At 42.6% G+C, this 26,095-nt stretch overlaps 1 protein-coding gene and 1 pseudogene across 2 annotated transcripts; both read left to right on the forward strand.

The window, feature by feature from the left end:
- The first annotated feature begins 6,099 nt into the window (after window positions 1-6,099).
- On the forward strand, window positions 6,100-24,579 carry TNFAIP6 (TNF alpha induced protein 6). The gene is made up of 6 exons (XM_082199483.1): window positions 6,100-6,280; window positions 15,503-15,640; window positions 17,396-17,557; window positions 21,919-22,147; window positions 23,395-23,435; window positions 23,911-24,579. The coding sequence occupies exons 1-6, from the start codon at window positions 6,187-6,189 to the stop codon at window positions 24,069-24,071; spliced, it is 825 nt and encodes a 274-aa protein (XP_082055609.1). The 5' UTR covers window positions 6,100-6,186; the 3' UTR covers window positions 24,072-24,579.
- Window positions 19,815-21,912, forward strand: LOC309539637 (acyl-CoA-binding protein pseudogene; annotated as a pseudogene). Its single transcript has 2 exons — window positions 19,815-19,871; window positions 19,974-21,912. The product of its transcript is annotated as an acyl-CoA-binding protein pseudogene (transcript).
- Window positions 24,580-26,095: the final 1,516 nt, after the last annotated feature.

The raw sequence follows: 26,095 nt of genomic DNA on the forward strand, positions 1-26,095 counted from the left end.
GAAGAGACTCAGTTGTCCTTGTTCCCATGGAGCTCTTTCTCCTCCTGTGCCCAACCTCCAAAGTCCATCTCAGGGCAGGGAGGGTGACTTGAAACTCTTCTCTTCCTAAGAAAAAAGCATTTTATTGATGGCAGTGTCAAATCGGAGGGAGGGCTTTGAATATGTATGTAGGGGTGGACAGAGAAAGAGGTGCCAAAACCTTTACACAGGATGAATCCAAGCTACCCCAGGTCAGAAAACAGTTTGTCCAATGCCACAAGGGTGTTTTCCAACATAAATATAAATTTAATCATGTCTGGATTTTCTCCCCCAACAATGTGCCATTCGCTTCACAGATTTTGGTAATTAAATAAGCAATTGCGAAACCATGAACTCAATAGTTCTAAGGGCACTGCACAAACAGGAATGGGTTCCAAAAAGTTTTTATAAGCGTGGACCAGAATGCAGCAATTTAACGAACTGATCCAGCGCTTTCTGAGCTGGATAAGGAGCCCAATTGTTCGGTGTGCTTTGTGGTGGAGCAACCACCTTCCAAGACACTTGTGAATGCTGAACATGTGTAAAGAACTGTGCAGAATGAGGGAGCAAGGACGGCTTGTACTGCCAAGACAAGTGGGGGCAATGCGGAAATGGCAGTCTGAGTCAATTCTTGGTTCTTGCAAAGAAGAACATGCCACCAGACTTTGGATCACTCATTTTAAATAGCTTTGCAACAAGATAAAGTCCTCTAGGTCCAGGGAATTAAAAAAAGAAACCCCCGAACACTGCAGTTGCCCTACTATCAATATGTAGCATCACCAGCTGTACTATAAATATGCACCAGGAGCTGGTCCCACGCAACTCCCAACAACTCTGCACTACTATCCTATAAAAGAACAAAGTCTTGTTTGAATCCAATAAGAAGCAGCGACAATTCACAGGGGTAGCCAATGCGGTGCCCTCCAGATGTTGTTGGACTACAGTTCCCATCATCCCTGACCATTGGGTATGTTGCCCAAGGTTGATGGGAGTTGTAGTGACGTGAAGTAGTAATTCAAGCACCGAGTTCATAATATGGCCTGTAATTTCACCGCCACAAAGAGTAGACTGAGCAGTGTTGTGATAAATGTGAGCTTAGCATGTTGCAGAACTACTTGCCATGCCCACACAGAGCCACTCAGCCCAGATTTTTCTTAGCACATCCGCTTGGTGGCATCATTTGGCTGGACAGCTGCAGCCATAGTGCTCTTTCTCCCATGGAACTGTTTGTCAATAGATCCTCTCAGGGATAACCCAGACATTTGGTTCCCCATATATTTATTGGGTACTCCATGAACTCTCATCTTACTGAGCAAGGGGATATTGTGGAGATGCCCTTCTAATTAAAAATTTCCAGTAATAGAACACACAAACACATATCCATGAAACTGTTTTTAAAAGGAGCAATACTTCATACATTTAAGCTTAATTATAAAAGTTAAAATAAAATGTGGAGACAATTGTTCTTCTAATCAACATAAATGATCAAACAGGTTATTTGGTAGGCTGCAGCTTGGTTGTTTAACTCGGTTAAATTCACAGGAAGCCTGCCTCTGTTCTTTATTTCCTTCCGGAGCTTGAGATTCTCTATTTTTTAAAAAAAACAGGTGGCGCTTCTTTCTGCTCTTGAGAGTTCCGACCAATGTTCTGTGATGTTATAGGTCATTACCTTACTTCCTGCCAATACAGGAAGTTTGTTGACTCTCTCCAGAACAGCCTCCAGTGCAGCACAAGAAGCTTCTTTAGTAAAAAAAAAAGAATCTCAGGTGCTTCGGTAGATGAACCAAAATGCTTGCACATCTGCACGGGACTGTAGGGAAGCCAGACGTGTATTGTATCAATTGTATTTACAGTCCTGTCTAGCTTCGCTTCACATCTGCTTTGCCTCTTTCGGTGCAGGAAAGGATACCAAGAACCAAATACACATGTGCCTAATAAACAAGTTTTGGATCCAATCTGTTTGTTCCAGGAAGTAGTACAATGTTACAGCTGCTGGCTTGCTATTCCTTTTGTTGGACACAGTAGCCCAGAATATTGCTCAGCCAGGTGGCAGCTAATGGCTAGGACATGATTTTTTGAAGGCGGGAAATTACAATGTACTGTATTTGAATAGCTATCAGAACTTGGAGAACACGACAGCTCCTTCCAGCTAACAGGATGGGGCAGATGGAAGGTCCATTTGTGAAGTTATCTCCATATTACCTACAGAAAACTTTCGGGGGGAGGGGCGGTAGATGAAAAAACAACTCTTTGCCATTTAAGAGGCAAAGTGAGAGGAAGAAAAAGCTATGTTGGTTGAAGGCAATTGGGCATGGTGCAGTTTACTGATTTTAGACCATGGTCTTAAAGCTGCAATCCTAGGCACATTTACCTGGGAGTAAGTCCCATTGACTTCAGTGGGACTTACTTCTTCTGAGTAGATACACACACACATACATACATACATACATACATACATACACACATTGGTAAAACTATGCTCCAGGCAGCTAACAACATTCAAAAAGGAATACATAATGACAACATGACAGTAGCCATAAGCAATAAATAAAACATTAAAAACACACGACAAATTTCCACATAAATCATAATAAGATCTAAAATAAAGGTTCAAAGAATTAATATCAACAACAGCAAACAAAACCCCTCAAACAAAACTCCCTAAACAGTACCCAAACCAAAGTCTGTTCAGCAGCCTCAGCTTCTGTAGCTGGAGTCAATGCCCCGTCCTCCCCAGCCAGGTGGAAAACGCTTACAAGACAGGGAGTAGATCTTCCAGGGCTCACAGCCGAGATGGTCTCTTGCCTGCATAGGATTGCATTGTAGTGGTCTTACATACTTCACCTACTTATGGTAGGTGATGGTTGGTAAGCCAACCCTGATTCTTCTTTTTGAAGGGGGTGGGGATCCTCCTCATTATCCTGAGTAGGGAACTTGACTTCTGCACCTCTGGAGTTCAGAACTTCTCTTTGGGGATCTAATGTTGGGTAGCAGTTCTGCAGCTTTGTGGGAGCAGGTAAGAACTGCTTGACTATTTATAAATAAAGCAAATAGTATATAGACACTGTGGACTCAGCTACATTGGCAAAGAAAAAGTGATTTAAATGTGTTGTTTAATGTCTTCTAACACTGTGACACCAGATGCCGCTGTGGAGTTCTGTTTTTTGCCAACCCAATATCTCATACAAAGTTCACAACGTGTTTAGCTGAAACAGTTCTTTGATGTGTCTAGATCCTGCCTGGGAGTCTCCAGTGTCCTCTCAACCAAACCAACCCCAGGTATCCTTACCCTGAGATTTTACACTGCTTAGGAAGAGTTTGCTGAATCAGGCCAATGGCCCATCTCATCCAGCATCCTGTTTTCACAGTGGTCCACCAGATGCCAATGGGAAACTCACAAAAGGACCTGAGCATAATATACAGTGGTACCTTGGGTTACAGACGCTTGAGGTTACAGACACTTCAGGTTACAGACTTTGCTAACCCAGAAATAGTACCTCGGGTTAAGAACTTTGCTTCAAGATGAGAACAGAAATCGTGTGGTGGCGGCACGGTGGCAGCGGGAGGCCCCATTAGCTAAAGTGGTACCTCAGGTTAAGAACAGTTTCAGGTTAAGAACGGATCTCCAAAATGAATTAAACTCTTAACCAGAGGTACCACTGTACAGGGAAATAATAATAGTAATGGTAATAATTAATGGTAATACAGTGGTACCTCTACTTACATTCACCTCTGGTTACGTATCCTTCAGGATATGTACGCCGCAAACCTGGACGTATTTTTCCGGGTTTCGCCATGCGTGCATGCGCAGAAGTGCTCTACCATGCTGCGCACATGCGCAGAAGCGGTCCCTCCAGTTGCAGAAACCTTGGGACCCAACTGGAGCTCTGGAACGGATCCCGTCCACAACCGGAGGTACCACTGTAATTGTTTGCGCCTGCCTTTTGCTCCTTCAACACACCCAAAGGGCAAGGAACACAGAGATAGAATCTGAGCTCCTTGACTTTGATTTACTTTGTTTTTGTTGTTCTTGTTACCATGTTATGTCAAGTTAGGCCAAGTCACTACATTCTAAATTGTTTTCCTACATTGCCTTAACACTCTCCCAGGGATGTTGCATAAATGGTCTTCTGAAGTCCCTTGTGCAATCAATGAAACGGACTCCACCTTCACATCTGTAAGAATATTTCAGAGGGTGGGGAGGGTGGTGGTAGAAGAGATGTTTCTATGCCAACTTCTGTTAACTTCCCTTCCCTAGACCCACCTACCACAAAAACAGCTGCTGAGGCAGCAACTCTCCCAGAAGCCACAAGAGAGGATCAGTAGACATCTGTCATACCATGACTCAGATGGGACGAGGGCAGGGCTGGGGGAAGGCAAGATGAACTTTACACCCCACAACTAGAGGCGCTGTATGTGTGTTCTTCACTGTAGTTACGTACAGTAATCCCACATCTCATGCAGTGGTTTGGAGCCAAGGGTTCCATGTTTAGTCTAGCCCTTGGAGCCACTAGTGGGTGCACCCCAGAACTGGTGTGCAAAGTGGAGAGGGTACAAGCTCTTTTTGCACTGGTTTTGCTTGAGTTGCCTGGCATGATAGGAGCCTTTAAGGTCTCTGCTTTGCTTGGGAGGCAAGGCCCACCCAGCAGGCCAGCTTTGGAAGGCTAGGGATGCTTACACAAGAACCTGCGGAAACGTGGATGGTCCCACAAGATCTCACAAGAGCCTCCCAGAGCCTTCCAGGGCTGTCTCAGGCCTTGCCTGGCAAGCAAGGCAGAGAGTTTAAAAGCTCCTTTTGTGCTGGGTGACCCTGCACATATTTGGCCCCAAAAGAGCTTTTAAGCTTTCCATTTTGCTTGAGACATACACAAGAAGCATTAAAACACAGTTCAAAACACATTCCATCTAGGGAAAGGCACTCACAAATGAAGCCACAGAGCAGGGCTGGTGAGAGGGGTGGGCCAGGTGAGGGGTGGAGAGCGCTGAGGACAAGAGACCTAGAGGCTTCTGCCCTGTGGGAAATCCTTCCATGTGCAGACATAAAGCCCACAGTGGGTCTCCATAGCCAATATCGTCAACTTTTGGTTGGAAGAGTGGGTTCCTCAATGCCATATTATAACTGTGCCTTATGTTAGAAACTACAAAAGAGTACAAAAGAGGCATGTTGGAACACAAAAGCCATGGAGGAACTCCCTCAATTCGTTGTGTGCTTTGTATCTCTTTCTAACTTAAAAGTTAGTGGGGTTAAAAAATGAATTTATTATCCTAAAATTAGTGATCTGAAGGTGTCCAAAAATGAAAGCAACAGCTGTAGATTCCTACATCTTGGTTATTCCAAAATGGCCACTTACCCTGCAGTCAGGGTGGGCGGCAGTTGCAGCCCCTTGCGGCATGCCTTCCATTCCAGGTGCAGCGAGGAGTCATGTCCCAGCGGCTGGTCATTTTAAGTACCCTGGACCAGCTGTATTGTGTGGTAGAAAGCTCATCAAGCCAAATGTTTTAACTTCCCTATCGGGGGCACCAAGCACGAGGAACCTGGATGGCAGGCCAGAGCAGCGAAGTTCTCACTCTGGTTCTCTAGTCAGGGTTAGAAGCTTTTCCACTCCATGAAAGCGTATCTGCGACAGACAGAACCTACAGTCAAATTATCCTGCAAAGGATTCAGTTGTTAGGCTTTTACAAAGGCGAAATTGTGTAGAGCAGCTTGCTGTCTGAGTATCAAAATAAGTGACGATGGTTATGGGAGGGAAAGAAGATAGTTAACAGGTAAAAAAAATACAGTAAAAAGATCAAAATTGTGTGAAGCAGATTGCCGTTTCAGTGTCAAAAGAAGGAGGTTAAAAAAAAGAAAAAAGATATTTAACTGTTCGAAAATAATATGTTTGCTTTGGCAAATGAGGAATTAAACCTTTACTTGGATGCTGTAGACTTTGGAGACTCATGTAAGGGAAACGTAAAATGAGTCAGACTTACAAAAAAAATCAGGGAAGTTTTAATGTGTGAGCAATACTACAGCATGTTCAATTGGAGCAGGCTTGCTGACCTCACAGATGAAAACACTATATAAGATCTGGCAGCCAGATGTTCCACTAGAAAGTCAGCAGCTGCTAGAAGGAGTCTTTCCAGACCCACTTCAACAGTGACTGCAAAATACTCTTAACAGAAGATATGATTGTGCTGATTTTTCTCTTTGCCTTGCTGTGGGATACAGCTGCTGGCTGGGGGTTCAAGGACGGAGTTCTACATAACTCTATCTGGCTAGGTAAGAGGTTTTTCATTTATTCATTTTGTTTGTTCATTTGTTTCCATTTGCAAAGCCTTGGCTTCAGGGATACCCACAACATTTTCCAAATCGCTGCTTCAGTTGTCACGTCCCATTGATTTAAAGGCAGCATCTTGCTGCAGCCGAACAAGAATTCATTTGCATTGTTTTGGCTTAATGTTCTTTATTTTACTTTTAAAAAAAGTGGTGCAGACATTTCATTTGTGAAAAAGAATGCCTAGAAATATGAGCTGGGAGAATGATATTATCTGAAAGCTTGAGATGAATGGAAAACTAAACCTCTAGAGAATGTGTGTGAGAGCGAGAGAGAGAGAGAACTAAACAGAAACAGCTGTGCAAGATACAGATCAGCCTTTGCCTTGTACATATATGAAATTCCTTGATGCTTCATATACAGATATTTTGGGAAATATACATTGTGAAAGAAGTGGTTTTAAAAAACATTTCAGAGCAGTTGTACTTCCCCGTTCTCTGTATCCCATTTTTGTTCTCCTGCTGTCTTTTGACTTTCTTATGTCTTACTTATTCTAGCATCCTCCTGCCTTCCCTCTTATTTTGGAACAGCTTAATTTTACTTAGGAAAATAAAGAATGGAGCCTGTTCAGTATCTTGGTAATGGTCTCTCTTGGCAGAACCAGAAATGGATAGAGAATTGGGATGGAGAGAACTTGAGAAGGGGGGTGGAGTATTGTCAATAATAGCTCTGTGTTTTCTAATCTAGTTCCACTTTATACTGGCATAGAATAATAGAATTGCAGAAACCCCAAGGGTCATCTAGTCCAACCCCCTGCAATGCAGAAATCTTTTTTGCCACAAAATAAAATGCTGCCCCAAAAGTCACCTCAGGGCTGCATCCTTAGCCATGAAGCACACCGCTGGGTATATCCTCTGGCAGCTAACATAGAAACCCTAGAAAAAGTCTCATGTGGTCAAGATATTACTTACAAATGAAACAACAAAGGCTGCCATACAAAGGTCATTTAAACTCGGGCAGTCTTGTCCATTTAAACACAGCTGTTCTGCAAGAAATGTTTCCCTCCCCCCCAGGCTAAGGTGCAGGAAGGTCAAACTACGAGGCTTTACACCATGTGCTTCAAATGTGATGTCTGAGGGGGTGGAAAACACATTCAGGTACATGACTTGGGTATGTTTAGAAGTTGCCAGCGCGATGCTCAGCCCAGCTCAGTTCAAAGGAGCTTATGATCAAGAAAGAGCGCTAAGTGTTACAACCCAAGACCATGACAGATCCATTCTTTCCCCTCTGGGGTTTTTGTTAAAGAACAGGTCATTGAGCCTTTCCATTACTTGCGTTTCAGTGGAACGCAATCCATTCCTGATTAAGACCGTTCTAAGAAGCACATTTAGACTTGCTGGAAACCACTTCCCAGAAATACATGCATGACATGTGGGTGGATTATGGACTTAAGGCACAGAGATCATATTTAAGCTATCTTTGACCTACCTGTTAGACCACTTCTCCATCTAGCTCAGGACTGTGTACACCAGGAATGAGGACCCTGTAGCCTTCCAAATATTGCTGGCACCGAGGAAGGGATGTGTTAATTGAGAACACAGCATGTGGGGCTTTACCATGCTGTCAACCACGGTCACAATGAAACTTTGTGCTGCACTTAGGCTTGGCAGTGCAGGGAGGCAAAGTTCCTATTTCTTTGTCTTGCAAGAGTCAAGCATCTTCCTTGAGGGTAGCACTTGCATTGTGTGAAAAATCAGCATTTTCTTTAAAGTCAAGCTGCACTATATTTTAGCTGGGGTTAACACATTCTTTTTCCTGAGGTGACATCCACACCATACGTTTAAAGCTGCTCAGAGATCTGTACTGGTTGTCCCATTTGCTTCTAGGCCAAGTTCAATATGAACATATAAATCCCTTAACACAGAGGTTTTCAACCTTTTTGAGTCCATAGCTCCCTTGACCAACTACATTCTTTCTGCGGCACCCCTGTGGGGCTCAGGAGCCCAGTTATATCACCCCTTGCCTGCAGAGCTGGCAGCCTCTCACCCTTTTTTGAACGCTCTCCCTTTTGGAGTGTTCCCTCAGCCTCATCTCCTCTCCCCTCTCCTTGGGAGTCCTGTGGGCAGCTGCCACTACTTCCCCTGTTCTCTGAGCTGCCTCCCCCTGCCCCAAAGAGAAGCACGTCCTCACACTGCCCCACAGGGGCAGGATCCGCCCTGCCGTAGTGGCCCAATGGAAACTGGCCAAAGGTGAATTAAATGTGTTCCACATTTCCACCTTACTTTGGGAGGTAGCAGTGGCAGCAGTGGGTACTGCGGGGCCTGCATGGCGGAAAGGCTCCCCTTCAGCACTGGGCTCCCAGGCAGGGCTCGCTCACAGCAAGCACAAGAAAGGCCAGTGCAGTGCCTGCCTGGCCTCTCATTTGTCCTTCCATGCCCAACAGCAAGGGCTGGTGGACTGGCTGGCTGGGCTCCCTTGCCTGCTTGCTTGCTTGCTCCAAGGCCACCAGGTAACTCCAGGTAACTGGCACTCCCTGGCCAGCCCCAGAGGCACCATTCGCCGGTGGAGCTTGTAGCCAGGGATGCTGCAACAAACAACCGTGCAAGCCTTGGCGAGGCAGAGTTGCTGAAGGGAGGGAGGGAGGGAGGCCAGTGTTGCCCGCGGCACCCCTGAGCATCATTCAAGGCACCCCAGGGTGCCATGGCACACTGGTTGAAAACCACTGCCTTAACAGCTTGGGACCAGTTTATTTGTGAGATTGCCTTACCTTGTATGTGCCCGTTTGACTACTTTGATCTGCATAATGGTCACTGTTACAAGTGCCCCATGAGACTTGTTCCACATTTGGAAGAAATCAGTCATTTAGCATGGCAGCACCTACACATTTGAACTCCCTGCCCTATAGTCATCAGACAGGTGCCTTCCCTGTATTCTTCTTGGCAACTGCTTAATATTTGTTATTGTTCAGGCAACCCTATCCAGACGTCCAGAAGTTATATGTATTTTATCACTTTTTAGCTACTGTTGATTTTAACCATGCTTTGAATGATTTAAATACTGGCTTTCATTTTTTTTTAATTAAAAATGTTTTATTTTATATTTTTTGCAAACTACTTAGAGGTTTTTCTCCTATCAAGGAGTACATGCATTTTGGTTACACGAATTAATAAATATTCCACATACTTCAGAGTGTGATCCCTCTGCCCTGCTGCTTGGGGGGGATCCTCCTGATCATTCTAGTGGATGTCTGCCCTGAAGTCCTGCTCTGATAACAACACTGTGTGTTGGCACTAAAAGGAATAGGCCATGCAGCACGGGGTCCTGGTGGTTGTCAGGCTGTATGTATAGGTATGCATTCCAGTTGTTTATAGTTCACTTTTCCCAAAGGCTCAGTGGCGTAGCGTGGATTGTCAGCACCCGGGGCAAGGCAAGTAATTTGCGCCCCCTAACCCTTGGATTTGCGCACCCTAACCCCCAGATGTTGCGCCCGGTGCGGCCGGCCCCCCCTGCACCCCCCACGCTACGCCACTGCAAAGGCTCAAAGTAGGTAAGCAGAAGTAAAACCAAAGACCCAGGGATAAAACAAAACAGCAAATCAACACTGTTGAAAGCAAGTAAAAACAAAACCAAAAATAGCCTAACTGAAAAATGGATCAATTGAAAGTGAACAGAAACTATATATTGTACGCCCTGTGTGCAATTTCTTACCAATAACTTCTCCAGCAGATTATTCCAGAGCTGAGCTGCAGTAATAAATACCATACTCCTTGGAACTACCATCTTAATCCAATAACATAGTGGAATAGAAAGCAAGGGATACTGCTGATACGGTTTGATGTAGGGGAAATGTGGGAGACCTGAGTTGGGATGAATGAATCTGCCAATTTTTGTGTCTTTCAGATTCCCATTTTTTCCCCATCTTAAATTCCGTTCCCCACATTTCCACATAGAAATTCAGTTTAGTTTGAATTTCTCCCAATAAACACATTTTTGCAAGCAGTTTTTGTATGTTATCCCAATTTAAGCTACAAGACAGTGGTGGTGTTTCTGAGCTACCCACCTCTGGTGCCCCTGATAGAATAAGGGTTTAAATTTCTGTTGTGGAAAAACTCAATGTCCAAGGCATAATTCGTTTACACAGCCCTCCCTCCTGTAAGCATAAATATTTCTAAGTGCACAGATGGGCTTGCAATCTGCATGGAACATTTGAGAAAAGTTTCGACCAGGACTCCCAGGGATAATTATTTCCTGAGCCCTCTGCCATTTGAGGGGACAGCTTTTTACAGCTATTGTAATAGCATCCAGCTGGCGGATTTCCTGCTTTTTGGTGTCAGCACTAATCCCCTCATTTCTCCAATGCAAATGCATGCAACTCAACTCCATGGTACAGTCAAAAAATCATAGAAAGGATTCTAGAGGACAATGCAAGAATCTCAGCTAAAGCATCCATGACAGATGGTCATACAACTTCTGCTTGAAGACTTCCAATGAAGGGTCCACCGCCATTACAATGTCTGCACCTCTCTGGGTAGTTATAGAAACTGGTCTATATTGATGAGCTTAGGATGCTCATGAAATGAAACTGGCCTATGAGTCCTTAGGCAGATTTCAAAGGGGTCAAGTGTGGCTCAAGAATGTTTAGAGAAATGAGATGAAAAGAAGCAGAGACTGTTGCGTGCATGTACAAGGGAAGGAAATAACACTCATTATCTTCTCAATTATTCATTAGGGGGGAGGAGGAGTTTGGATTTGATATCCCGCTTTATCACTACCCTAAGGAGTCTCAAAGCAGCTAACATTCTCCTTTCCCTTCCTCCCCCACAACAAACACTCTGTGAGGTGAGTGGGGCTGAGAGACTTCACAGAAGTGTGACTAGCCCAAGGTCACCCAGCAGCTGCATGTGGAGGAGCAGGGAATCAAACCCGGTTCACCAGATTACGAGTCTACCGCTCTTAACCACTAGGGCAGAGGAAGAAGAGAAAAATGGAGCATCAGCACAGCATGCAAAGTCCCCATCATATGGACTTGTACTAAGACTAAAGCCTTCTGGGACATGATATATAATGAACTGGAAAAGGTCTTTAAAAATACTTTTATTAAAAAACCAGAGGTGTTTTTACTGAGTATAATAGGAGGATAAATTCCTTTAAAAAGACATAATTATATTTATGTATGCTACTACGGCTGCAAGGACACTTTCAGCACAGAAATGGAAGCAGCAGGAACTTCCAACTTTGGAAGAATGGCAGGCTAAAATGATTGAATATGCAGAACTGGCAAAGCTGACAGGGAAGATTCAAAACCAGCGTGATGAGCTGTTTGAAAAGGACTGAAGTAAATTTATACAATATATGAAAGAACATTGTAAATATCTGCAAACGTTTGCAGGTCTTACTTAAAATATTTTGTAATGTTGATATGTGGGACTGGTTTACAAACACAGAAGTAAATTTCTTTAAGGATTAAAAAAAAGGTAATTCAGGTGAGATAGGGATGCTAAGACGAAAGGGTATACCTATGAAAGCCAGGGAGTGGGAGGGGGGAAATGAAGGCTCAGGATGAGCAAAGATGTAAGTGATGTTACGATTTCATTGGTATGTGACAAAATTTAACAAAATTTAATAAAAATTATGTTAAAAAAAGAAGTCCCCATCATATAGGGCAAGGGCAGCCCTTTTCTAGAAAAAGAGTTGACACCATTGAACACCACCCTCGTTCTCTTTAAATGGGAATGGTGACCACTGGTTGTGGCTTTTTATTTATTCATAACATCTTAATCCTACCCTTCAACTAAAAATAACACCTCAAGGAGTTTGCAAATGTTAATAATAAGAAAGCTCCTGCCCCCAAGTTTATTATCTAAAAAAGCATGGCACAAAAGGAAAGGAGATGAGTGGGAATGAGAGGAAAAGCAAACTCAGGCACTTTCTCGGTTACAGAGTTATTGTAATGACCATCTGGAATGGAAAGATTTCAAGGAACAAAAAGTTGCTGGCCTTTCAGTAGAGCCGATGGGAATTGGAGTCCCACAACATCTGGAGGGACACAGCTTAACCATTTTTGGTATATACAGTGGATTTTTAATTCAAAAACTGAGGAGAGAAGGTGGAGTACAGATGCTGAAAGCCTGTCCATACCAATAAAATGATTTTTACAAGAGAGCAAGAGAGATGGAAGTTTCTGATTACTCTCAATAGATCTAGACCACCCACAGGAGCAGGTCAGAAAGACTGACTGCTGTAGTTTCTGTAGCAACTGCAAATAAAATCCCAAAGAAGACTATCAGGAACAGCTTGTTCATTCTAAAATATATAATTTTTGGTTTGGTTTGGTTTTAAGATTGAAAAACCTACATTCTCTTATTGACTTTTGAACAATGATACACCAATAAAATATTATTATAACAATACCCACAAAAACATACTAATAAAACTACCCTGTGCTGCATCCAGGAACTTCCCCAAAGAAATTAAATGTGGAAAGCAACCATTTCCCCCTAATTATCACTGCCTTCCTAGCAATACTTCTGAGCTTTTAATAAGCTTTTCTACTAGATTATATGATGTATATTCAGATCTTTGCCATGTGACTATTTTTGTTAACTGGCTTTCTTTTCTACCATCTCCTATTCTCGCAGGGTGTTTTATACCAGTTGTGTACCAGGGTCTTGTTGCTTCGTATTGTTTATCTGTGATTTATGCTGAATGATTATTTCATTCCCTGCACTGTTCCAAGAGAGCAGCGTGACACTGATGGGCCTTTCCAGGCACATTTGGTCTCCTGGGAGGACCACGCAGCGGTTTACTGCTGTAGGTAGCCAAACGACATCAGGCAAATGTCTCTCTTGTGAAATAACAACTCTTTAACAACAACTATACATCTAGCTGTAGTTGCTAATTAACAGGGATTCCTTCCTCCAACTAGGACAGCTATTGCAGGTCCTTTGTTGTGGGGAAGATGACAGTTGCTGTCCCAGGAGCTCCCTCTGATGGGGGTGAAAGGGGGCATGTGCCCTGGGAAATAGGTTAGGGGCATGGCAAACAGCATCACGTGTGTGTGTGTGCGCGCGCGCGCGCAATGTAGGACAAACTTGGCACAAACTTATTCATCCAGCAGAAGTAGAGAAAACTCTGTCCTTGGCTGCCATGAGTAAAATGCTGGCCAGCAAAAGTGACAAAACCCCAAGGTCCTTCTATTTGCAAATGCACTTTGTTATCCCTCGCTTTACGTTTTCAATTCATACATAACTGAATCGAATGAATTTTCTTTAAGCACAGGAGAGGTATGGGGCGTACTGGAATCTGGCTGTTCATTTTTTGAATACATGGACTTTATGATTCTCGCTGCCAGGAAAAATCACACCCCCCACTTCCAGTTTCGTAGATTCATTGGCTCAGGAATATTTGTTGCAATAAACATTTGCTGAAATTTGTTGTCGTTAGCCAAGTTGGAAGAACTTAAGAAGATGGGGGGAATATAATAAGCTGACCTTTCTGCCAAAAAAAAGAAAAGAAAAAGGTTTTTCATACCACATCATCCAGTCTTTGTGGGGGTCTAGGCAGGGGACTTGTCCTGTACTAATATTATAATCAGTGTTCGTGGGGTGAATCAGTGTTGGCAAAATTACTCAACAGTGACAATTCAGTGTCAAAGGCCTTCATTAAATCAAAGTTGCTGGATACTGTTTAGTTGCCTCCCTTTCAGCCCCCCTCTGTTACCTGTTTTTTCTGTGACAACACATTTTTATATGCAACAATAACATCCAATAGATTTTTTTAAAAAAGATGTTGGTTTCAAGTTGTGAAACTCTCATTATTACGCTGACTGCAAATGTCCCAAATCCCTATTCTACTTGGGCTACAGTCCTATGCATGCCTCATTTGGGAACAAGTTCTGATTAATTTTCCAAGCCAGCTTCCACAGAACTACACCATTATTCAAATGTTTGATCATCCCAAATCTATGGGTTTTTAAGCCATTCCAAGCTGGCTGTATTGAATTTCTTTCAACAGGCATTCATAATTTTGTTACCAGTTTGTCTTTCTGTAACCATTTCCTCTAATAGCTGTAGAACTTGCACTTTGGCATCTTACAATTTGTTTCTGCAACCGCCACAAGCAGCAGAGATGAAATAGTAGAGATAACAAATAAATATTGGTGTGATGTTGCCTGTTGGTTAGAAATCATGAACAAAGCCTGGTGGCCAATCCTGTTTTGCAGAACAAGTACAAACCAGAGTTGCCCAGTTTAAACAGTGTGGCAAAGAATGGTTTACCTCAAATTAGAAAAGGGAGGAAGGAACATTTTATCCTAAAGCTCCTTGAAGACTCATTCAAATAATGCCAAACCACCGTTTAGGCCAGGGATGAGGAACCTGTGACCCTCCAGATAGTGCTGGACTCCTGCTGTCATAATCCTCTATTTTTGCAAGCCGAAGCTGGTGGGATTTGGAATCCAACAGCACCTGAAGGACCACAGATTCTCCATCCCTGGTTTTAGGCATTGCATCTGAACTAGCCAAAGAATCACATGTGGGACCTGACTGGGCATAAAATGAGGACACATTGTGACCGAGAGGGCCAAATCTTAGTAAAGGGCAGGCATGGGAAGAAAGGATGAACTGGGAACTTAAGCATGGATGAATAGGTAGACAGCCATAGGCATGACCAGTAGGATAAGTAAGGAAGACCCAAAAGATCCAGGAACTCAGCAGTAAAGCATTTAACTTTGAGAATTTAGTTGCCAGCCTAATTTCAATTTTAAACTAGCTTGAGACTTGTTTGCATTCAATTTAACTGTTGTTGGCTCCCCCCAAGCAAATTTTTGGAGTCATAAGTGTGTGTGTGTGTGTGTGTGTGTGTGTGTGTGTGATGTTGCGGAGGATTAAATTTTTAATGAATCCCTAGGCCCTTCTCAATCTACAGTCCCCAAGGCTCTTTGATTAAAAGCTATGTCAGGCTTGAAGCTAGTTTCTGTACATAATGTTCATGTGCTCTAAAGCTAAAATTAATGTTACTTGCTGTCAGAAGAGCAATGGCAGAATTCCCTCACTGACACCCAGAGAAGATTTGATAGATTGCTCATGTTCGCATTACAAGGAACAGCATCCTGGGCTAAACTGTCGGCAGCCGTGAAGAGTAGGACACCTGCTAGATTCCTCAAAATTCTGTTTCCTTTGTTTAAAAAGAAAAGAAAAAGATCACTGTTTGTTGCTTTGGCTTCACAGAACGAGCGGCAGGAGTGTACCATAGAGAAGCAAGGTCTGGAAAATACCAGCTCACGTATGCAGAAGCAAAAGCAGTGTGTCAGTATGAAGGAGGACATCTAGCCACATACCAGCAGCTGGAGGCTGCAAGGAAAATAGGTATGAGCACGCAATATATGGGATCATTTGGCAGTCCGGTCCAGCAGGAATTCTCCTGCATGCCACAAAGTCCCCCAAAGTGAAGAAGCGCTACATAAAACCACTGGGCTTTTAGTGAGGAAACTTCCTACTGTGACATTCCTGTGCTGACTGTGGCTGATGGGAGTTGTAGTCCAAAACATCTAGAAGGCAAGAGATGGAGAAAAGCTGCCCAGAGTGCGTTTTGTCCTTTGATGTTCACACAAACTGCCCGCACTGTTGATTGTTCAATGATTGAGTCTGATTTCAGTTCACTCATCTGTTTCCTTTTCTGTTAAAAACACATCTGTATGAACAGAAATTGACATGTAAGTAATACCGAAGATGAAAGTTTAAGAACCTTATGGACATGGATTGAAATCAGTTTGGTTTTATTAATCTCTATTACAGTGGTACCTCAGGTTAAATACGCTTCAGGCTACAGATGCTTCAGGTTACAGACTCCGCTAACCCAGAAATAGTACCTTGGGTTAAGAACTTTGCTTCAGGATGAGAACAGAAATCATGCAGTGGTGGTGCGGCAGCAGCAGGAGCCCCATTAGCTAAAATGGTGCTTCAGGTTAAGAACAGTTTCAGGTTAAGAACGGACCTCTGGAATGAATTAAGTACGTAACCAGAGGTACCACTGTATATCAAGGCTGCCCACTATCCGCAATGTGCTACTTGGCTGTAGGTCATAGCTAATTCAATGGGACTTACATCCAAGGGGGAAAGGTATGTGCAGCACAATCCTATACAATGTCTACTCTGAAATAAGCCCCATTGAGTCCCATGGAACTTGCTCCCAAGTTAACAGGTACAGAAATGGAGTAAAAGGGATCATTGTTGGAGCTGCTGTTCAACACTACTGATGTGTGAGCTCAAGAATCAATTAATATAAATGGCTTCAATAAAATGAAATGTGCACAACCTCACACAACATGTGAAGAGGCCTAGAAAGTTGCAGTCTGGCAACAAAGCAAGCAACCAAAATGATTAATTGCCAGACCATTTGATAAATGAGTACAGTGTGTGATAAATGGCCCTATCACACACTTCTGACTCTTTTGCTAACTCCTCCACCTAGAAAGTTATCATTCTAAGTTGTAGTACAATTTTCTAGATCTCAGTACACACCTGGCACATGTCAACCTCTCAATTTTAGGCTGAGATGCTTATTTCATAGAGCTGAAACTCTCCCAGACTTGTCAGCACTAAGGTAGTCTTAAGCAAGGTGGTAATAGGCTGTTTTTCTCTACATCTCTACATCCACGGGCTTCTATTTGCACTAGTGTGATGAGTGATATTAACCTGGAGAGTACCTGAAGATAATGCCAGGCAACAGAAATGCAACAGAGGTAACTGCCTTAGGGAGCGAATGCCCGAATTTCAGTAACTCAGTGATTTACACTAGTCCGACATCTTTAAAAAGCAGTTCTAAGACTAAGATCTAGTAAGCATCTGCATCCAATTGTTGTTTATTAGTTTAAAGTGAAAACAGCCCTTTCCATTGTTAAAAAAGATGACACATTTTCTAATAAAATAAATGAAGCATACACGAGGCATTTTCTATGTCCAGGGTGGAAATTGTTTCACTTGCTTGGCTTAATTCAATTTAAACGAACTGTGTGTCAATTACATTTTTGGCAACAAGAACAAAAGGTCATTAATCTGAAGTACAGTGTTTCCATCTTAAGCCAGCACTGGGCGTACATGACATGTCCTTCCATCCCCCAGGGTTTCATATGTGTGCGGCTGGCTGGTTAGCGAAAGGAAGAGTTGGCTATCCCATTGTCAAACCTGGAAGCAACTGTGGCTTTGGAAAGACTGGGATTGTGGACTACGGCTTTCGGCTCAACAGGAGCGAGAAGTGGGATGCTTACTGCTTCAACCCTAATGGTGAGTGTGCAACAAACAACATTTTCGTAGTCAAAAAAAAAAAAATTGTCCAGTAGCACCTTAGAGACCAACTAAGTTTGTTCTGGGTATAAGCTTTTGTGTGCATGCAATTGCAAATCTGTGTGCTTTTTAATACTCTCAAGAGAAATTCCAGAGCCAGTACTTGATTGCTCCTTTCTAGTGGGTCCCATTACGTATTACATAATCCAAGGAACTCCATAGCAATGTAGCGCCTATTTCATAATCCGCTGGCGGTATTTTATGGAGTGGGGAGCCGCCCTAAATCACCTGCTTCTTTCCAAGTCAGCGGGGTTTTCCTTCCCCTCTGGTTAGCCTAAATGTTCTGATTAGCAGAAAAACAAGTGCCCAGAGATTTGTGGATTTAAGCTTCTTATATTCAGGGCTATGGTTGATAAATTTCCATTTTCCTCTGTAGGGGTTCGTCTGTAGGGACAAAGGGATGGAAATATCTGTTCAATACCCAACTTTTCATTGAAGTACATACCTTCTAGTTCTTAATTCAGCCTCCCTGAAATTCTAAGAGGCAAATTGTTGTTTTTATTTTGCAAATAAAGCTAACTGAAGATAAGGACACTTCTGGGCAACAACTTTCCCAGTAATCATCATCATCATCAATTTTATTTATACCCCGCTCTCCCCGGCCGAGACTAGGCTCAGGGCAGCTAACACCAAATATAATACATTAAAAACACAAAATCAAACGATTAGTTTAAAATACAATTTGAAATCACATTTAAAATCAAAATAAAATTAACTTTTAAACAAAATTAAAAGTTCAGTGGATAGTACCTTGAAGACCAGCTACCTGCTAGCATAGGGATTTTGTGCCAGAGTGTCTAATCATACAGTTCTGAGTGGTTGCACACTAAGGATGGAACATCATATTATTCAGGAATTAAACTTCAGTAATTAAGTAGGAAATAAATAAGAACAAAAGATCCACAACATGGATCTACTGGCAAAAATGACATTCCATGTTGAGTTTTCCCATGTATCTTGTTGGATCACTTGCCCGCCTATTGAAGAGATCATGATGGTATGTCTTGCTAGAAGCTACCAATGTTGTGGGGGAAATGGACGGAAAATATACAGTGTGGTGATGTCACATGGTCAAGGACCCTACACATTTCAGCAGCAGCTCCATATTGGGGATGATATTGTTCTCCAACAATGGCTCACTAAAAGTCACCAGCTGGCACAGAAATAAAGTAGGATTTAAAACAAGGTACAAGTTAAAACAAGGTACAAGGTGCCAATTAAATATGCATCACTAATCTGCTGCTTTGACCACTTCTTTCCCTTCCAAAAGCTCAGGGCAGACTTTGTGCAGTTTCCTATTGATGACAGCATCCTGGAGACCTCTGAAATCCTTGTGAACATCCCTTCATTTGCCAAATTTACTTCTTGAAAAGGGATTGTGAGGAAAACAGCTGCTTGCGCAGGCAGGGCAAGTCCCCAGGCAGCATCAGTCCCAGAGTCCAGCAACGTCCAGGCTTACTTCTCAGCTCTTGCCAAGGCCTTGTTTTCTGCAGGCAGTGGCGTCAATTCTAAAATGACTGACATAGCCCTATGCTTGATTTTCAGGGAAGCCCAATGCTTTCTGGCTAGCCTCCCAAACAGGCCTGAGGGACTCTCTGCTTTTCCAATGATTGCTTCTGTTATTTGGCCTCAGGCTGAGTACCCACAGCACTTCATTCTAGAATCAACAGAGACTGAGTACAGTGGTGCCTCGCAAGACGAAAAGAATCCGTTCCGCGGGTCTCTTCGCCTTGCGGTTTTTTCGTCTTGCGAAGCAAGCCCATTAGCGGCTTAGCGGATTAGCGCTATTAGCGGCATAGCGGGCTTAGCGGATCAGCTGATAAGCGGCTTAGCGGATTAGCTGTTAAGCGGCTTAGCGGATCAGCTGATAAGTGGTTTAGCGGATTAGCTGTTAAGCGGCTTAGCGGCTTAGGATCAGCTGATAAGCGGCTTAGCGGCTTGGGGAAAAGGGGGGGATGAAAAAAACCCCGCAGAAACTCGCAAGACATTTTCGTCTTGTGAAGCAAGCCCATAGGAAATTCGTTTTGCGAAGCACCTCCAAAACGGAAAACCCTTTCGTCTAGCGGGTTTTCCGTCTTGCGAGGCATTCGTCTTGCGGGGCACCACTGTACTTCTGCTGAGGGGCTTATTGACACTTCCCCTTGTCCCACTGGGGAAACCGCTCTTTAGTGCGCAGTCAAAGCAAACTTCTTTTTTAATGGATTCGCATTTGCTCCGATTTAGCCCTAAAAAGCAGGTTTTCTCTGAGAAAGGAGTGAGGCAGAGAGACTCTGGGACAAGAGACTGCAATGGGCACAGTTCAGCCTTTTGTTGCATCGGGAGGGGGTTGCTGGGCTCTTCTGCAACCATGGCATAGGCAGAATTTGCAAAAGCTGCAGAAGAAGTCAAGAAGCTGAAGACCCAACCAACAGATCAAGAAGTGCTGGATATCTACAGCCATTACAAGCAGGCCACAGTTGGAGATGTAAATACAGACCGTCCTGGGATGCTTGATTTCAAAGGCAAGGCCAAGTGGGATGCCTGGAATTCCTTGAGAGAAATGTCCAAAGAAGATGCAATGAAAGCATATATTTAAAAAGTGGAAGAGCTGAAGGAAAAATATGGAATGCAATAAACCCCTTCCTGCATGCCTTTAAATGGAATAATGCCTTATTCTACTATCTTAAACTGTGTTACACAGTATGGTAGTGCCACATTCCATAATTAACAGCTGTGTAAATTTACTTCTAATGGTTGTATAATAAACACTATCAAATTCAGAAGAAGGGGGGGGAGAGAAAGGAGTGAGGCAAGGGGGGAAACTGCTTAGACTTAGACTTGTGCTTTCTATGCACAAGACAAGTGGAAATGTGGACAAACGCAAAGTCTAGATCTGTTGCACGCTCTACTTCGCCCCTGAAAAGCATTTCTTGAGAATGAAATGATGACAAAGGGGCAGTAAAAAAGAAAAACAGTATCAAGGACAAAGCCTTATTGTTCTGTGCTACTTACTTTTATTTATTTATTTAATCCTATGAGTAACAAGGTCAAATTATGTCTGCTGAATTATACCATTGGAGACGGTGTGCTGGAATTTAAGTGGTTTGGGTTTGGAGAACATGTGGAAGATGCTTGCCTGGCAGTGTCAGAAGAAGATTCCAAAATGATTGTTTGTTTTTTAAATGAACATGCATTCATGTGCCTGTAAATACAGAAAATGCAGTCTTAAACCCAATTATATTGCTTTTCCTTTAACAGTGCTGGAATGTTTCATAGTGCATTTTATACTATAATAGCTCACCAGCAAAAAAAGCATGGTTTTCTGGTGCAGGAAACATTTTCTTTCCTTTTGCCATTTTGTAAATGCCATCATTGCAGCAACCAGGTTCACGTGTTTAGTACATGAAGCACTATGGTGACTAGCACTCTCTGAGAAATGGTGGGGGAAACCACACTTTGCAGTTATCAATGTGAAGTCAAAACAAAAAGCTGTGTGAATAAGCAGCTGAGTAACCTCTCAGGGGAGGAGAACCCTCACAGATGTTGAACATGTCAGGGAAAAGAGGGAGAGGCAACCTTCATTCTTAGAATTCAGATTAGTCAGCCTATCTGTACCTCCTGTTTGGCTGTCTCCTCTGAGAGGCAAGCTAGATCTTTTCCAAATGTATTGTTTGGGTGGTGAGCATCATTATCAAACCAAGTTGTTGACCTTGGCTGGTTTACGTCTGTTCCTTTCATTTGGGGGGTGGGAATCTTCGTACTTTGTAAGTGATATTATTCAACTTGGAGGCAATAGCCAAACTTCCACTGTGGGGATAAAAGCAATGGATAATATTGCAGCATTGTTTTAGCCTACATTCGATGCATTTAAAGCACATTCAACACACATGTAAAAAGCACAAACTACAATTCCCAGGACTTACTCTTTCAGCTTCAACCCAACTCAACCTGCAACGAGTGTCTAATACTGTGGGGAAACACTGTAGGGTTGTTCTAAACCACTCTGCAACTAAACTTTCATTCTAAAGGGGCTACAGACTTTCTTCTTCATTTAAAAAAATGAAAGCTCAAAGTTGGGGCTCCCTGCTGGCTCCGAGTCTAGTAGAGCAGTACTCTTTATATCCTTCTCTTTGTACCCTGGTGAGCATTCTCCCTTAAATACTAGAAACACAATACAATATGATTATATGGATGTGGCACATTACAGTGATGGCAGGTGCCAGTATTAATTTTGGTTACCTGTGTCTTGCCGCAAGTCTTCTCTGACATTGTGACAGCCCAATTCAAAAGGCAAATTCCCTCTTGTTTTATTTCTCTCCTAGGAAAAGCCTGCGGTGGAATCTTCACAGATTCAAAGCACATCTTTAAAACCCCTGGCTACCCAAAGGAATATGAAAACGATCAAACTTGTTATTGGCATATAAGGGTGAAATACGGCCAACGGATTCAAATTCAGTTTCTCGACTTTGATCTTGAAGACGATACAGCGTGCATGGCTGATTACTTAGAAATATACGACAGCTATGATGACGTAAATGGTTTTGTTGGCAGGTAAAACAATTTCCATCTTTCTTAACATATTACACCATACAGGGGCGTGGAAACTTCATCCAGGAAATAAAAAGACTACCACCACATTTTATGCTCATTTAAACCATATGGCTTCCCATCCTGGTAATTATAATTTGTTAGAGGTGCCTGGAATTGTAGCTCTCTGAAAAGTAAACTACACTTCCCAGGTTTTGCTGGGGGGATGCCATACAATATAGATACAACACACATCTATTATTTGGATATGTTTATCCCACCCAGTCTCAGAGGTTCTGAACAATAACATCATTTATTTACACAAACAGCGAACTAAGAAGTGTTAATAACCACACACTTTTTCCAACTTCCCCCCACTCCTTGGTTTCTCGCCCTTTTAGATCCAATCCAGGAATCCTTCCAAACTCATTCATTGGAAGTATGTTGCAATTCCCAGTCAATCCCCACCCATTCCCCTCTGCAATTCCTCCAAAACTCTGCAATTCCTCCAAAATATCAGAGTAGAAAGTAAACTCATCTCAGCTCATTTGTGGTCTCTTGCCTCTCATTCAAGTGAAGTTCCTGGACTTCCCATCAATAGGGGATTTCCTCTCAATACAAATAATACCAGATTCAGATGAGTGATTTGCCCCAGGGCCACAGCATGGGGAAACAGGTCTAAAACCCTACTTCATGCTTGCCCCGATCTCCTTATCAGCCCTCCCAGCTGACACAATTTGCATGTCTAAAAGCATGCAATCATCTATCAGTTGGCCTTCAGTTACTAAAATGTTGATATTTCAGATAACCAGTTTTCTATCAACCATGCAAACAGAATTGCACATGGCAAGGGGAGATTATCGTCATGGTTAATACATTCAAAATACATGGTTAATACATAATACAGTGGCCTATACACATACACATACACATACATGGCCTTTCTGTTCCTTCATGTTAAATCCCAGTCCCTGAAAAGGTTCCTATTTGTGCCAAATGTGACAAATCTGTTGAGAAGTATCCAAAATCAGTTGAGGACTTCAGCCACTTTGCAAATTACCATTGTTGTGGCATATGAGTTACTTCTATGTGATTATCTTACCTGATGTCTTCTACACATCATAATGGTAGCATCCTTCATGATAGATCACCTGGTGTAAGTTCAAGCTGATATTGGTCTGGCAAAGGCTTAGGTAGCCACTGCAGCAAGTGTGTTACTGAACTTTGGCTTGCCTATATTTAACCAGTAAATCAACTGTCCTGTTTTTCAGGTATTGTGGAGACGAACTCCCAGAAAATGTAATCAGCACAGGTAATATTATATACATGCACACCTCCACACAACCATGGACTAAGACAATAACAGGTACTTCTCAGACTCTTAAGAAGTACTGCACAACAGAACATTCCATCCAGAGAGGTCGTCACAAAGGCCAATTCACAGAAGCAGGGTGGTTGAAGTATTATAAACCTCTGCATTACTTCCTAGGGCAGGGATGGAGAACCTGTGATGGACTAAAAATCCCATCTTCCCTGGCCTTTGGGACTGATGGGAGTTGGAAGTCCAATAACATCACAAAGACAACAGGTTTCCCATTCCTGTCCTACTTACATGCTGAGTGGCATCTATTATCTTTGACAGTGTTTCTGAGTGCACTTAAGAGAAAAATGCTACCATGTGTTTTGGCAGAAAGAATGAGAAATTCAAAAATTCTTTGAAGTTTTATTGGGGGGTAGGTGTTTCCTCAATAGAAGTAATTTTTCTCTTTCTCTGTTTCTCGTCCTAGGTAATGTAATGACACTGAAGTTTTTGTCCGATGCTTCAGTAACGGCAGGAGGCTTTCAGATTAAATACATTGCTTTAGATACACCCAAAAAGAGTGATGGGAAAAATACAACTACCCAAGACAACAAAAATTACTTAGCTGGAAGATTTGGCATTGTATAAAAGAACATTGACATGAAAGAAGAATTTGCCTTGGATGTTTATTAAAGACATTCCCCTATCCCCAAGCACCTACTTGATGTTCCTCCCAGTGGATCCTATTCGCCATAATTTCCTGTTACCTCCTCCCAATGTGATCTCTCTTTTTTGCTGATCTTCAGTGATCCATACAACCTCAGTGATACACACCCTTTTGGACTGATGCTTCCCACCATCATGTGATTCCTCCCTTGACTTTATCTGCTTCTCTACCTGTCACCATAAATGGGTTTAAAAGTCTGTTGTTTTTGTTTCAAGTTTTTAGCTAAAGTTCCAAGGGGCCATGCAATTGTGTGCAAATAAGTCCCCTTCCTGCTTCACAGCTGCTCAGTGATAGCCACTTTGAATTGTAAGCAGTGATCATTTCCTTGAGCCAAAAAGATGAAGAAATATTTACTCCTAGACCCTATAATCATTGTACTACATTTGATGTATTATTGAGATTTCTAAATATATATTTATCAAACATCAAGAGCCATGTTTTTCCCCTTTTTTGGGGGGGGAGGCCACTCTGTTTCCAAATTAAATTTAAAATTAAGACAATTTATTTACTTAATTAATATGATGATGGAATCCTGACTCCATTTTCAGGTTTACAAGTTCCTTCGCAATCAGTAGAACGCCACTGAACTCAGACTACAGACTAATATTCACAGATTATGTGGAAGATGAAACAATCAAACCAGATTAAATTGTCAGTGATGTCTGAACTGGCCAACAAAACTACAGGTTCTAGTTCAGGAAAGTCAAGAATGGGACTCAGCAAAGGCCTCAGAATAGATAATTAAAAACCAGTCTTCTGGAACCTGAAAAGTCATAGCTCAGTGGTAGAATCTATAAGGGCAGCATCCAACTAATGTGTCCCATCAGTGCAAGGATTTACACATGTGCAATGGAACTCTCTGCTGCACCCTCCTCAAATCAGACTTTCACAAATTCTGGCAGACACGCTGACCAACACCGACTGCCTCACATTCCACGGCATATCTCCTCCTCCAGACATGCCCTGATAAGGACCCCAGTTGCTGGGGAGATACCTCTTTCCTAAGCAGAAGTTTTAGACATGCCTCAAGGATGCGCTTCAAGGCCATATTTCAAGGCTCATTTCAAGTTTGGCAATACACCAACAAACATCTGTTCTAGGGTTTTTCCAACACTGTGGAGCTGATTTGGGGAGCTTGTGGAATACACATGTAAATCCATGCGCTGATGAGACACAGCAGTTGGATAGTAGCCTATGCTTCACACACATAAAGCCAATCCTTGGCATCTGTCTGCAAAGGCCAAGGAAAGACCCGTCTGAAATCTTGGGCAACTGTCAGTATTGATGATTCTGAGCTAGGTGATCCCATGGTCAGTCTAAGGTAGGGCTGCCATATGTCTGGAATTTCCCAGACATAGCAACCCATGTCAGAAGTGTCAAATTTTGCCGAATTTCCTCAAAAATAGCTCAAAAACTTCATTTTCTTCCCCTTGATATTTCCAAAAAAGCTCAACAACTTTTGTGTCCAGATTTTCACTTTTTAAAATATGGCAACCCTCGTATAAGACAACTTTTTGTATTCCTGCCAAGAACTTAAAACTGCGAGAAGCAATCTCCTTCATCAGTGGTACAAAGGCTACTTAATGGGATGGGCAAAGTAGAAGTTATGGAGTTGCACAATAATATATCAAAAAATAAACGCACATCTGTATCCCGGCAGGGGCAGGGAGAAGAACAGCTGGGAAGGGGAGTTGCCGTAGAAAAGCAGATGGGAAAAAAGGTTAAACACTCGGTCCTACCCACATCATTTTTCCAGTCCAAATTGCCTATTTTGCTGAGCTGCTTTTCATTGGAAAGAACTGCCACTGGAGATTAAATACAAGGATATTCTTATGGAGCCTGTGATATGATCCTCTGCCATCCTGCTACAAGAACGGAATCTATAGATAGACGCTACTAATCTCTGCCATCTAGTGGTCTCAGTGAATCCCCTCTATTCCTAGTT

The sequence above is a fragment of the Podarcis vaucheri genome, assembly GCF_965113315.1.
Source record: "Podarcis vaucheri genome assembly, chromosome: 1".
NCBI lineage: Eukaryota > Metazoa > Chordata > Lepidosauria > Squamata > Lacertidae > Podarcis > Podarcis vaucheri.